The 15,063-nt window shown below is 48.2% G+C and overlaps 1 protein-coding gene across 3 annotated transcripts in view; it reads left to right on the top strand.

Moving 5' to 3' along the window:
- The window catches only part of TSPAN14 (tetraspanin 14), a 66,485-nt gene that overhangs the window by 22,563 nt on the left and 28,859 nt on the right, over positions 1–15,063 (top strand). For 2 of the 3 annotated variants that reach the window (XM_063435129.1, XM_063435131.1), the window contains exon 2: positions 6,413–6,510. In XM_063435129.1, coding sequence (XP_063291199.1) covers positions 6,430–6,510 — 81 coding nt within the window. In that variant the 5' untranslated portion in view covers positions 6,413–6,429. The remainder of the gene's footprint in view (positions 1–6,412; positions 6,511–15,063) is intronic. The other variant, XM_063435130.1, reaches the window with a different exon arrangement.

Below are 15,063 nucleotides of genomic sequence, written 5' to 3' on the forward strand. Positions count from 1 at the left end.
TGTGGCCCCGTCCTGGACTGAATTCAGCGCAGCAATGAGTTTCGGTAATAAGGCTCCAGCGAAGGTTTTGTAGTATTGGAGGGGTAGGCCATCCGGTCCCGGTGCTCTGCCCGTTTTCGCTTTTTTGATGGCTTGCGCTAACTCCTCTGGGGTTATAGGAGCTTCTAGTGCTTCCTGGTCTACTTCCCCTATTCCTGGTATGTCTGCCGCAGCTAGGTATCTGCGGATGTCTTCCAATTTTTGGGGCCTCGGATGCTCCGGATCTGTATGTCGGAGACTGTATAGGTTTTGGTAGTACGCATGGAACGCTGTCGAAATCTGTTCCGGTAGGTGTCTGAGGTGTTGTTGTGCATCTTTGATTTTCGGTGTATATACAGCTGGCTCCTGCGTTGCTTCAGGAGATTCGCTAATAGTCTCCCGCATTTGTCCCCGTGTTCATGGATCATATGTTTGTAATGTTGGTACGAACGTTGGATTGCGCGGTTCAGGTGTGTGGTGAGTTGGGACCGCTTGGTCTGGAGTTCTTCGTATGTCGTCGCGTCTAGGGTGCGTTTGTGTCTGGCCTCTAAGATCTCAATTGCCGCGCTGAGTTCATGTATCGTCTGTATCGCCCTCTTCTTACGGGTCGCACATATCGCAATGAGCCGGCCCCGGATAACTGTTTTGTGCGCTTCCCAGCACGTCAGTGGGGTGACTTCGTCTGTTTCGTTGTCCTCGAAGTACTCCTGGATGTGTTGATGCATCTGGTCTACAACCGTGATGTCTGAGAGCAGTGATTCGTTCAATCGCCATGACATTTGTCTGGGTCTGTGTAGCGGTGACTTCATCCGTATGCGGATTGGGCTGTGGTCCGACCATGTCATCGGTAGGATTTCTGCGGCACTGAGCAGGGCTAGGTTGCGGTGAGGCATCAGGAAGTAATCCAGTCTTGTATAGGTCGAGTGTGTCGTTGAATAGAACGTGTAATCCCTGGTGGAGGGGTGTAGCGCCCGCCAGCAGTCCGCCAGCTGGTGGAGGTGTAGGAGGCGAAGTGTGTTGGCGTGCCTGTTGTATGGTGTGTTCCCATGCGAGGCCGTCGAGTCCTGGTCCGGATGGATCGCCAGGTTAAGATCTCCGCCCATGATCAAGGTGCCCTCCGCGAATTTCATCAGGGTGTTTAATGCGGCACGTAGGAAGTGGTATTGTTTCGTGTTCGGAGCGTACACATTAGCGAACGTGTACGTTTGGTCTAGAATTGTGCCTTTCGTGAAGAGGTACCTGCCTTGTTTGCATCTTACGGTGGCTTGCTCAACGTACGGGACATGGCGGGAGAAGAGGATGCATACTCCCTGCGAGCGTCGGTTTGGGTTGTGGCTGAAATATCCCATTGGATAGTTGCGATCCTTCAAGGCTGGTGCCCTGCCTTCCTGGAAGTGCGTTTCCTGGAGGAACGCTATCGAGGCTTTGTAGTGTTTCAGGTCGCGCAGTAGTCTGGAGCGTTTCTCCCTAACGTTCAGGCCGCGGACGTTGTAGGAGACCATACATAAGTCCTCCCTAGCGTATCCGCCCGGTCCCGGTGTCGGCATCGTCCGGGCGAGGTCCAGGGAGCGAAGTGGGCTAGCCTTGTGTGTACGTGTGTCACTACGTGCTGTCGGTGGTGCGTCTGGGTTCAGAATGGAGCTGTATCTGTGTTTACTGTCGGTTAGGTCTGTTAAGTCTAGGATATCGGACAAGCGTCCCGATTTACCGGTCCCTAGGTCACCCCGAGTGGGGTGCCTGTGTCGGTGTCAGGAGTGATGTGTCCCCTACCAGTTGGGGGCTGTTTTGTCCTATGCCTGTGGGGGAGTCTGGTTATCTGTCCGACCATATTCGGTCCGTCGATTCCGTGGCAGCGCGGAATGTGGTACCGCGTGTGGTATGTGGAGTGCAGTCACTCGTCCCCTTGGTGGCTATGTAGGTGGAGCGGCCGCTCCGTCCTTTCTGTATAGAGCATATGTGGGTCTGCGTGTGTGTGCCATGCATATTGCTATGTGTCGCGTCTCTATGTTTAAATAGCTCTCTGTTTTACTGTGGTGTCTCTCGGTCTGTATATTATGTCCCTGGCGAGGCCTCAGTTTGGGAGTTCCTACTTGGGTGCATGCGCGTCGTAGCTGTGTTGCAGGCGGGGCTGGGTGGTTAGTAGGTGGTTGTGTGCTCGTGGGGTTACGGGGTGAGTGTATATTAATGTTCAGGCTAGTGGCTATGTCTAGCATGTTCGGAGGTTAGGCTCTTTGCGGCCCATCACTCCGGTATGTCTTTGTGGTTGCCTCTACCCTGGTCTGTCGGGTTTCCTATTGCTATATCTACTGCAATGAAAGTAGTTAAGGCAAGGCCTTGTAGGCAAGCCAATCTTTGGGCTGTTGCTAGGTCTGTCTTGATGCAATCATCATTCATGTATTTTTTTTGAAGCGGTGGGAGGCCCATGGTGCGGAGGAAACCCGGGAGATCTTCAGGCCTTCTCACCACCAGTTGGTCTGGGCCGTGCCTGGCCGAGAGGGAGAATGGGTAGCCCCATCTGTATGGTATTCCTGCCTGTTGCAGCGCGGATGTTACTGGGCGTAGGGCTCTCCTAGCCTGCAGGGTGTACCTGGATAAATCTTGGTATACTGATACGTTCTGGTTTTCGAAGCGGATGGTACCCATGCGGCGAGCTGTGCGCAGTATGTCTTCTTTCAGCTGATAATTGTCTAGGCAGCACACAATGTCTCTGGGCGGTTCTCCCGGCCCCGGCAAGGGTCGCAGTGCCCTATGCGCTCTGACTATGCCGAGTCTGGGCATTTGTGGGCCCCCCTGTATCTGGGCGAACAGGCGCTGCAGCGTGTCAGGTATGTGTTCTGCAGGGCCACCCTCTCTCACCCCGCGGATCCGTAGATTCATCCTGCAGCCGCGGTTGTCCAAGTCCTCTATCCACGTGGCTAGGTTGGCTGTGTCCGCTTCCTGGCTGGCCACGGCCGAATTAGTGTGTTCCAAGTCCGTGCGGAGTGACCTGGCCTCAGACTCCACCACTGACATCCGGGCTTCCACATTAGTCAGGTCAGTGCGGAGTTGAGCCACCTCCTCCCTCACCACGCGGCCCAGCCGTTCAGATAGGGCCTCAAAGTCTGCCTTAGTGAGCAGATTAGGGAGTATGGCCTTCCACTCACTCTCCTGTGGGGGCTGTACCTCTGATGCGGTGGATGGTGCTGGCGACATCCTAGCCGGCGTGGAGGGGAAGGAATCCATGTCCTGGCTTGCGGCCTCCTCCTCCCGCTGTGGTGAACGGGCGCGAGTTGTGGCTTGGAGGTAAGAGCAGATAGAATGCTCCCCTTCGCGCCCCGAGGGTCTTGGGGTGCCGGTGGGGTCGGATTGCTTCCTAGTGCGACCCATATCTGTGTGTGGACGGGCTTGGTGCCGGTATTATAGCAGTGTTATTGCGGGTGCCACGAGGAGCTCCGGAGTTAGGCCCTCAGTTCTCATTTGTACTCTGGTGGTAAAAGAGCTAATTTGCCAATTCAGTTTTGCCAAAACAATAAACAGAGATCCACTATGGTCAAATTCCATTTTACTGTACAAAATGTAACTTCCTAAGCTGAAAAAGTGAGCTTTCAGTTCCAGCAATCCTTCTAGTTTTTGGCAAATTGTTTGTGGGGCTCCTTCCATAGTGTCTTTGCACTGTAACTGTTGCAATAAGCTTTCGTTAGTATGATGCTATTTGTGATTAGATCATTTCATTTTTAGAACTTACTTAGTGGTTTAGAAAACAAATGAGGTGAATACTGCTATAAAAGGTTGAAAAGTACTAGACCAATTCTACAGTACTGTATATGCACACGCTATTTCACACAACTGTTGGGAACATTTCCAAATAAGAGGGTGGTGACCTAAGTTAAAGCTAGGTCACAGTCCCTCTTGTGACACCCAGTTTCTTGTAAAAGACAGATAAGTAACAATTACACACTGTACTGACACTTCTCAAAAATAATTCATTTGATTGTTTGTTGTGGTTTTTTTTTCTTCTTGAAAAATATTTACATTTTGATTAAAAAGAGACATTCCAAGCAACTACATAACGTTTTCTTAAAGAGGCTCTGTTTCACTCTGCCAATCTTAGGCAGGTCTTAAAATAGAACCCTACCCCACTCGGCTGCCCTATTGTGCTTTTTTTTCCAATTTGTTTTTTAACAAACCTTATTTTTAAAGTTTATATAAAAGAAAAAGTAGGGAACACAAGAGATTTAAAAATGTATATAAACAAGTCTTATATTAAAGTTATCTTGCCGACTGTTACTTGGCTTTAGTCGTATTTTAAACTGGATGCATTACTGCCCAAAGATGTTTCCTGTTATGCTCGGCGTTGATTGAGATATTGCTGTTTGACTCCTCTCACATATTTACATACCGAGTTGGGAACAATCTGTTTTTATTCTGTTCTGTTTTTCTGTTGTTGCGTTCCCCAGCACTAACGTTATCTGTAAATCCTGTAGAAATATTAGAGCAGGTTTATTTTGTGAACCACTGCTATGTCTATCATTAAAGGTTTATTCTACAGATTCAGAATAAATACAGGGTTTTTATATTATTATGGCATATTTGCTTTTTCAGACTAAGAGGACCATTCCAAACACTCCTTGCCAATTCGAATTTTAAAGTGATCAGAAAAAAAAAGTGGGCTTTGGGTAAATTATGGCTGAGGACTGGGACTGTGTGAGAAGTAAAGCAGACAATTAGTGTATCCTAACACTCTGTCTCAGGAATCATTTCCATGTCTCTAATTCATTCTTCTAGAGATCCCAAGTGCAGAAATACAGGATAGGGAATTAACCCTAACAAGGTTATTCACAAAAGCAGGGATAGGGCAACTTCAGCACTCCATATGTTATTGACTACATCTCTCATAATGCTCTTACAGCCATAATGCCGGCAAAGCATCAGAGGAGATGTAGTCCACAACATCAGGAGTGCTAGATTTTGCCTGCACTAAAGGGAGAATTCAAAGTTCAATCTCGAATTTTAGACCAGGGCTTCCCATTAGGTAGATCCCCAGATGTTGTAGAACTACAACTCCCATGATGCTTTGTCATTCTAAAGGCATGCAGAACATCATGGGAGTTGTAGTTCTACAACATCTGGGGGGTCTACCTAATGGGCAGCCTTGTTTTAGACCAAGGTAGGTGAACTGGAAGAATTTTATGTGACTTAGGGATTTTTTTTCAGTTCGGCTATGTTGCCTTATATTTCCATTTTTTTTTTTTTTTTTTTTTTTTTTTTTTTAATTCTCACTTTAGTGAATAACCCTGTTACTTCTCTAGTACGGCACAGTTTAATATTGCAGTTGTCCTTATTTCTCTGCTCCATCCCAAATAAAACTCCAATTTAATGTCCCGTTTCCTGAGGATGGCACAACTTTCTAAAATTGGGAGTAATGAAATGGGAAAATCGCATTTCAATTATAGGTACACTCACTCTATGCACCAAAAACTTTTAGCCTAATGAAGCTGTTTTGGTGTGTACGCCATACCACTGCAGTCTCACTGCTTAATTTGGTGAGAATTTAGGAGTTAAATTACTTTGTTTATGCAGCCCAACTTCCCCTCCCCTGACTGTAAATCACACAACCTCTGTGAAAAAATGTTCCATTTTCAATCAGGTCTTACAGCACAGTTTGCTTACTTTAGAAGTTCTTACTCCCTGCACTATTAATTGAACTTTACATAGACACTATAGTCACCAGAACAACTACAGCTTAATGTAGTTGTTCTGGTGAGTATAAACATTGCCTTCAGGCATTTTCATGCAAACACTGCCTTTTCAGAGAAAAGGCCCCTAGAGACACCTCAAAGTGGGCACTCCTCAGCCACTGGAGCTGCTTCCTGGAGCAGTGCTGCACAGTAGGCACTTTAGAATTGATTCAATGCATCTCTGAGGAGGTGCTGATTTGGAAAAAACTGAGTTTGGCCCCACCCCCATCTGGCCTCCCTTATTCTTAAGATGTCACCATGGAGGCGGATCGGGGTGGGGCCAGCGTCAGTGGACCCGCATGGCGCTGGAAATAAGGTGAGTTTTTAACATTTGCTATGGGGCGGCAAGCCAGTATTGGGTTTGTGTTATACATGTTTGTGTTTCTGACCCTATAGTGTTCCTTTAATCACACTGCACATAGCAGGAGATTGAAGAAAAAAAAAAAAGAAAGCACAGTGCAATAACGGAAGCTAAACACCTTTTCACTCTTGGTCTTGGAATGTGTAGGAAGACTGTGTAAGTCACAGCCAGTGGAGCTTTGGCTAGGGTTGCGAAAAAAAAAATGATTTGCCTCCTAACTCGCTGCACCCTCTTGATCTTTCTTATTGGACTTTGTCATGTGAAGTATGCTAATGTTACACTATTTAAGGAATTTAAATTTTTTTTTTTTTCCCAGTATTTCCATTTGCAAAGATGCACTATTATCGCTACAGCACGGCGGAGGTGAGCTGCTGTTACAAGTACCTGCTTTTCAGCTACAACATCATATTCTGGGTGAGATTCTTAACCACTTTATATTGGTTGTTGTAATGTAATATGCACATATTATGTATTCTAGAACTGGATATAAAATTTTGTTTGGCAAAATAATGGTTAAGTGGTTTATCTTGATATGCTTGCTTCATCATCCAAGTGTAGCGACTATACTAAACCATTAGCTGTGGCTAAAGAACCAACTTGCAAAATTAAGGCCAACATCAGGTAAAAAAAAAACGTTTTAGCTAAGTTGAGCTTGAAATTGATTGTCAAGTCTCTAGAACTTTCTAAAGTGAATATATCAGATCTGTCTCAGTCATGTTTCATTGTTTGTATTATCTTACCTCGTTATTTTATTTTTTATTTCTCATTATTTTTTTTTAATTAGATTTTGCATCTAGCAGTTTACCAACTGATTCTTTTATTATATTTTTTGTAATTTGTATTTTATTGGAGTTATGACATCTCAACAAAATGACATCAAAATCGTAGTACACTGCTCAAAAAAAGGGAACATAAAAATAAAACATCCTAGATCTGAATGAATTAAATATTCTTCTGAAATACTTTGTTCTTTACATAGTTGAATGTGCTGACAACAAAATCACACAAAAAAAAAAAAATGGAAATCAAATTTTTCAACCCATGGAGATCTGGCTTTGGAGTCACACTCAAAATTAAAGTGGAAAAGCACACTACAGGCTGATTCAACTTTAATGTAATGTCCTTAAAACAAGTCAAAATGAGGCTCAGTAGTGTGTGTGGCCTCCACGTGCCTATATGACCTCCCTACAACGCCTGTGTATGATCCTGATGAGGTGGCGGATGGTCTCCTGAGAGATCTTCTCCCAGACCTGGACTAAAGCATCTGCCAACTCCTGGACAGTCTGTGGTGCAACGTGACGGTGGATGGAGCAAGACATGATGTCCCAGATGTGCTCAATTGGATTCAGGTCTGGGGAACGGGCGGGCCAGTCCATAGCATCAATGCCTTCATCTTGCAGGAACGGCTGACACACTCCAGCCACATGAGGTCTAGCATTGTCTTGCATTGGGAGGAACCCAGGGCCAACCGCACCAGCATATGGTCTCACAAGGGGTCTGAGGATCTCATCTCTGTACTTAATGGCAGTCAGGCTACCTCTGGCGAACACATGGAGGGCTGTGCGGCCCCCCAAAGAAATGCCACCCCACACCATTACTGACCCACTGCCAAACCGGTCATGCTGGAGGATGTTGCAGGCAGCAGAACGTTCTCCACGGCGTCTCCAGACTCTGTCTCATCTGTCACATGTGCTCAGTGTGAACCTGCTTTTATCTGTGAAGAGCACAGGGCGCCAGTGGCGAATTTGCCATTCTTGGTGTTCTCTGGCAAATGCCAAACGTCCTGCACGGTGTTGGGCTGTAAGCAAAAACCCCACCTGTGGACGTCGGGCCCTCATTCCATCCTCATGGAGTCTGTTTCTGACTGTTTGAGCAGACACATGTACATTTGTGGCCTGCTGGAGGTAATTTTGCAGGGCTCTGGCAGTGCTCCTCCTGTTCCTCCTTGCACAAAGGCGGAGGTAGCGGTCCTGCTGCTCGGTTGTTGACTTCCTACGGCCTCCTCCACGTCTCCTGATGTAATGGCCTGTCTCCTGGTAGCGCCTCCATGCTCTGGACACTACGCTGACAGACACTGTCACTACGCTGACAGACAGGGGCTCTTGCCACAGCTCGCATTGATGTGCCATCCTGGATGAGCTGCACTACCTGAGCCACTTGTGTGGGTTGTAGACTCCGTCTCATGCTACCACTAAAGTGAAAGCACCACCAGCATTCAAAAGTGACCAAAACATCAGCCAGGAAGCATAGGAACTGAGCAGTGGTCTGTGGTCACCACCTGCAGAACCACTCCTTTATTGTAGGTGTCTTGCTAATTGCCTATAATTTCCACCTGTTGTCTATCCCATTTGCACAACAGCATGTGAAATTGATTGTTACTCAGTGTTGCTTCCTAAGTGGACAGTTTGATTTTACAGAAGTGTGATTGACTTGGAGTTACATTGTGTTGTTTAAGTGTTCCCTTTAGTTTTTTGAGCAGTGTATATAGAAAAGAACATATCAACATATTTACAGGTTGTCTGTTAGTCACTGTGGCATCACCTGTGTGGGACTTAACTTTTGTCATAACCATCAACTGGTGGTTTAAGGATATGTAGGCCTCACTAAACCACAGTGAACCTTCTAACTACATATTGAGCCAACAGTATGATGTGTCTATTGATGTATCCGCGTGTTGTAGGCTTATGGGGTTACTTAGTGTGGGGTGTTAGATGTCTGGCTACTTTCCCAGGTGGCGGGCTGGGGGGGTGGGGGCGGAGATAGTAGCGTGTGAGTGCTGGTGTAGAGTGTGAACTTTGTAGGTGTTTATGTGATCACTGGGGTTATCAGGTAGGATTCTTTTTTAGCATTGCCGCTGTAAGTCCGCTTTTGCGTGTCTGCTTAGCCCTTGCTTCCCCGCAGCTGGTCTGAGTAGTGTCTTTGGTGGGCAGGTTTAGTTGCTGGAGGAACAGAGCTCGGTCATCCTCCGAGGCTACGGTGTAATGAGAACCTGTAATGAGCAGTCAGTTCCCCATCTGTAGCGGGTCATTGCCTCTCGGAGCTGTTTCGCAATTGGTGCAAGTTGTCTCCGCCTCATCAGTGTTGCAAAAGGGATGTCCCCATAGATTGCCACTGTATGCCCCTCAAATTGTATATTATTGAGTTCCCTGGAGCGAGACAGTATCGCCGTTCGCACTGCCATGTCCCTAGTCACGACTATGGTGTCCCTGGGTGTCACCTGAGGCGGCCGCTGCTTTCCAAATTCGGAATGCGGTAAGCAGTATGCCTGGGTCCTTGCTGCCTTTAACGCCTATTTTGGCCATCAGTCTCTGTACATATGGCAGTAGGTCATCCCCTCCAACAGTTTCCAGGATGCCTCGATGTCGGACATTCTGTTTCCTGTGTCTTGCTTCCAGTGCCGTGACGGTTCTGTTTAGATTTTGGACCTGTTGTGTGAGGTCTTGGGTTACTTGCAGAGTGTGGTCCCAGGCATCTTCTCTGCCTTTCACCTCAGTGATTCGTGTCTGGAGGGCCCCCATCTCCTTCCGAGTGTCTTTGATGTCTGCTTTCCAGACCTCCCTCATCTCCTGCAATAGATGTCTCTTTGTTACCGGAGATGAGTCTTCCTCTGACTTCAAATCCCGGTGGATTATGTTTTCGCCCCATTGCAGTCTCTGGGGTGGGAGCGTGCTTTTGGCACCTGGTTTGGAGTCTGGTCACCCTGTACTTACTTTTTCTAGTTTCTGTACGGAGCTCCGCATTCACACGTCGGGTCTGTTTACTGGTCGGCCACGTCCCCCCATCTTACCTAGTTTTTATGTCATCTGCAATGTGAGCAGATGATTACTTCCCTGCAGAGGGGTTTAACTAGATCTGGAGACCGGGCAGATGAAATGTTTTTCAACATATTTGTTTTTATTCCATTTTGTCAAAGTTATGCCATACATACATTTACAGTTATTAATTACATCTTGACATTGCTTTACATTCAGCCAGTTGTTGGGTCATCAAACATAGTGCAGGTCATTGCATTAGTAACATACAGTTCGGTATCATACATTTGCATGTTAAACTTTTGCTTTTTGCGATCCTGGACATTTTTTTTTTTTTTTTTAATTCTTGTGACCCTCGTGAGTGAGGTTTTAACTTTCGGCTTGCTAGCAGTAACACCTTTATTTGTCTCGTGCGTGACATAAAACATGCCTATCCTAAACTTGGTAGGAATTAGTGGAATAAGGGGAGAGGAAAACAAGAGGGAGGAAGAATTAACAGAACTCAGAACATTGACTGGGGTTCCTGTATCGTATGATGGTGGCTGAGCAGGGGTATATGCTCTTTGCCGTTAGAAATTAGTGTGCCATGTCTGTTGGGCCACAGGACCTCATGTTGCTGTGCTTTCCCTTTTATCCTCAAAGCCATTCGTTCATATAAGCAGACATTATCTAATCTCTTTGAGATCTCCTCCAGTGAGGGGATCACCTTGTCTTTCCAATGGAAGGCTATGGCCATTTTAGTGACTGTTTACTATCAGGGGGTAAGATGCTTCTGGTACAGAGTGGGGATAATATGTAGCAGATACCCCTCGGGCGTCAGTGGAAGGGAAATATGGGTAGTCATGCGGATCAGAGCTTGTAATCCTAGCCAAAGAGGCCTAATGCATTCCCAGAAGACATGTAATAGTGTACCCTGGGCGTTCTCGCACCTCCAGCAGAGAGCGGAGACAGTGTCATACATCTTGGCCAGTCTGTGAGGTACCATGTATCATCGCATCATGATTTTGCTGTATGCCTCTGTAAGGAAACCACGTTTAACCAAATCGAGTTCGGTAGTTTCCTCCCGGATGGTCAGAGCCTAAGGTAGCGAGAATCCGGTTCGGTAGTTACAGGGACGAAGTCCATACGGAATATAACAGCTGCATAAGATAATTCCCTCGTTACAGCATACGAATTCCAAATAACAGTCAGAGTCCAGGTTCAGGATACAAGCAGAACTAACGTTTATTCACACACATGGCTTTTTATGCAGGTCCCCATGCAAGGGGACATCCCACAGGGAGGAGTAACAATTATCCAATCCAGAACAGTAAAAATATAAAACACACCCAATACAAACAGGCAGTTCCCTCCCCTAGTCCTGGAGATAATCAGGTCTGATATAGTAACAACCTAATTATCTCCAGGCTGAAAATTCACTATTTTCCCCAATTTCTGGAACACCCCTTTATACCTGGGGTATCCCCACAAATACTATATCCCCTGATAGCCCCGATCTGGGTGACCAACATATCCAAATTTCACCCGGATCGGTTCAGGGGTTCGCAAAAAGTATGGAAGTCCTTTGTGACCGGTCCACTGGGGCCGGACTGCCCAAAATAGTTCCAGAGGTTCGTGTGGTTTTGCCGGTCACTTCAGAAAAAGGGAAGAAATGCATAAAAGTACCGAATGAATTCCCCTGGCTCCTAGCAGCGATTGTTCCCCTCATTCGTGTGCATCTTTGTACCGAATAGCGCTCTCCTAGCTAATCGGTATCACTAGTTCCAGCGTTCGCATGATGGAGACCGGTGTTTGGGAAGTCGAGTGTCCGATTTTAGTTCCAGACACTCGACGACCAAGTCCCGCTGCCTTTGTTTGGCGAAAAAAAGATGGCCGCGGTTTTCTCTGCCACGTGGCGTTCGACAGTACGAACGCTGACCGCACACATAGAGGGTGAAAGTGATGCCGGCTTTGAAGTTAAGTGAGCCAGGGGTGGTCTCTGTTCGGCAGACCCATCTGCCGAATGAAAAGTACACAAAAAGCAAGAACTATGCAACAAAATATCGAATAATATAGTCATTTCTTCACACTGCTCCCCTATAAGTCCATAGGTCGGCATACCCGCCTAGACCCTGTCGGGTTGGCTTGGGGATGTCCGAGAAAAGTAGCGGTTTAGGAGTCCAGTTCGGTCTGGCGTGACAAGCCATCCGCATTACCATTTTGCTTTCCGGGCCGGTACTGCATAGTAAAATTATAAGGTTGAAGGGCTAGGCTCCACCGTAATAGCCTGGGATTGTCTCCAGCTACCCGGTTAAGCCATACCAGGGGGTTGTGGTCCGTCATAAGGGTAAATGCCCGCCCATACAAATAGGGCTGTAGCTTCTTGAGTGCCCACACGAGGGCCAAGCATTCTTTTTCTACGGTGGCATAGCTGACTTCTCGGGGTAACAGTTTACGGCTGAGGTATGCCACCGGGTGTTCCATGCCGTCTGTGCCCACTTGGCTTAGCACGGCTCCCAGTCCGAACATGGAGGCATCTGTGTGTACAAGAAATTGTTTAGTGTAGTCGGGTGCTGCCAACACAGGAGCCTCACTCAATGCCGCTTTAAGCTTCTGGAAAGCGTCCGTGCACTCTGGGGTCCAGGAAACCTGTTTGGGAAGGGCCTTTTTGGTAAGGTCGGTGAGGGGTTTGGCCAGGGCGCTGTACTCTGGGACAAACTTTCTATAATAACCGGCCGTCCCTAAGAAGGCTAGTACCTGGGTTTTGGTCCGAGGTTGGGGCCAGTTCGCTATGGCCTCTACCTTAGCTGGTTCTGGACGCTGTCTACCGGAGCCCACCCGGTGGCCGAGATACTGTACCTCGGCCAGTCCTACGTGACATTTGTCGGGTTTTAACGTGAGCCCTGCGAGGTGGATTCGTTGGAGTACCCTGGACACATGGCCCAGATGGTCTCCCCATGTGCGGCTGTAGACTGCAATATCGTCTAGATACGCGCATGCAAAGTCCTGAAACCCCTCCAGGAGCCTATCGGCCATCCTCTGAAAGGTAGCCGGGGCATTCTTCATCCCAAAGGGCATAACCTTGAATTGGTATAGCCCGAAAGGGGTGACGAATGCCGACTTGGGGATGGCCGCAGGTTCCAAGGGGATCTGCCAATAACCTTTGCACAGGTCCAGGGTAGTCAAGTAGTTCCCCCCCGCCATACGGTCTAAGAGCTCATCTATTCTGGGCATGGGGTAGGCGTCTGTTATGGTACGATCGTTAAGCCTCCGATAGTCTACACAGAAGCGCGTGGTACCGTCGCGCTTCGGCACTAGTACTACCGGGGAGGCCCAAGGACTTTGCGAGGGTTCTATTACCCCTAACTGTAACATATCCCTTAACTCGGTGAGCATATTCTCACGCACTGCTTCCGGGATCCGATATGGTTGTTGCCGCAGTGGCGTCTCTCCCTGTGTTTCCACGCGGTGTACCGCAGCGGAGGTATAGCCTGGGGTGGCTGAAAACATCTCTTGGTATCTCTGCAGCAGTTGCGTGGCCTCACCTTTCTCCAGGGGGTTTAAATTTTGACCCAAGCTTACTTGGTCAATAGTACAGGGAGCGGTGTCTAGTAAATCGGGGAGGGGTAGTCCCTCGCTATCTTCTGTGGCGGGCGCACACACGGCGCCCACATCCTCTGTTCTCTCAAAGTATGGTTTGAGCATATTCACATGGAAGGCTTTGGTCAGCCTTTCATCTGAGCATTTGCTCACGATGTAGGTGGTCTCGCTAACCCGTTCTACTACCTTAAATGGTCCCTGCCATGCGGCTTGTAGCTTATCCTTTTTAACTGGCCTCAACGCTAACACCTTCTGCCCTAATTCTAGTACTCTATCTTGGGCTCCCCTATCGTACCATTTCCTCTGGTCCTCCTGGGCCGTCTGCAGGTTCTCCCGAACCGATGCAGTGAGCGCCCGCAGACGGTCCCGGAACTCCAGAACATACTGGACGATAGGGACTCCCCCCTCGTCTGTATTGCCCTCCCAGTGTTCCCGTACGAGCTCCAGTGGGCCCCGAACTTTTCTCCCGTACAGGAGTTCGAAGGGGGAAAACCCAGTGGAGGCCTGGGGCACTTCACGGTAGGCAAACAGAAGGTGGGGGAGGAATTTTTCCCAGTTCTTGTGGGACTCCGTAAAGGTTTTTAGCATCTGTTTTAGAGTGCCATTGAAACGTTCACAGAGCCCGTTAGTCTGGGGATGGTACGGGGCGCTGAACAGGGGTTTCACCCCACAGCTCTGCCACAATTGTTGTGTCAGGGTAGCCGTGAACTGAGTTCCCCGATCGGATAGGATCTCTTGTGGGAAACCTACTCGGGTGAAAATCTGAATAAGGGCTTCGGCCACGGTCTCTGCCTCTATATTGGTGAGGGCGACTGCCTCTGGGTATCTAGTGGCGTAGTCGACCACGGTTAGTATGAACTTTTTGCCCGACTGGCTGGGTCGGCTGAGGGGTCCTATTAAATCTACCGCTACTCTATACTCTAAGGGCTGCTCTATAATGGGCAATGGGTGAAGTTTGGCCTTCCGAAGGTCTCCCCTTTTCCCTACCCTTTGGCAGACGTCGCACGTCCTGCAATAATACTTGAGGTCCTGGGTGACCCTGGGCCAGAAGAACGTTTGGGTTAACCTGTCTCTTGTCTTTTTAACCCCCAAATGTCCTGCTAGGGGAATGTCATGACTGAGTTTTAGCAATTCAGCCCGGAATTTACGGGGTACAATTAACTGTCTTTTGATGACCTGGGTGGCCCCCTGTCCCACCCCCTCGGTCACTCTATACAGCAACCCCTTATACCACTCAAACTTTTCGTGTGGGTTGTTCCCTGGGGTAACGGCCGCTGCCTTCCTATAACCCTCTAATGTGGGATCGGTACGCTGCTCTTGTTCAAACCCCTGGGGGGTATCCCAGAAAGGACAGGGAGGATCGGGTAAGGGGGGTATTTCGACTCTTACCTGGTTTTCCTCAGAGTGCAGCGGAGCTTCCAGTCTGGCTTGAGCTCGGGTGGTAACTGGGTATGCCTCGGCAGGGGGGTCTCGGGCCAGTTGGGAGGTCAAGCATCCTACATCATTTCCCAACAAAACCTCGGCGGGTAGTTCTTGCATAATCCCCACCTCCAGCTGTTTGGACCCGGAACCCCAATCAACAAGGATATTAGCAGTGGGCAGTTTGTGGATAGCGCCCCCAGCAACCCTCACAGCG

The sequence above is a fragment of the Pelobates fuscus genome, chromosome 10, assembly GCF_036172605.1.
Source record: "Pelobates fuscus isolate aPelFus1 chromosome 10, aPelFus1.pri, whole genome shotgun sequence".
Lineage (NCBI taxonomy): Eukaryota > Metazoa > Chordata > Amphibia > Anura > Pelobatidae > Pelobates > Pelobates fuscus.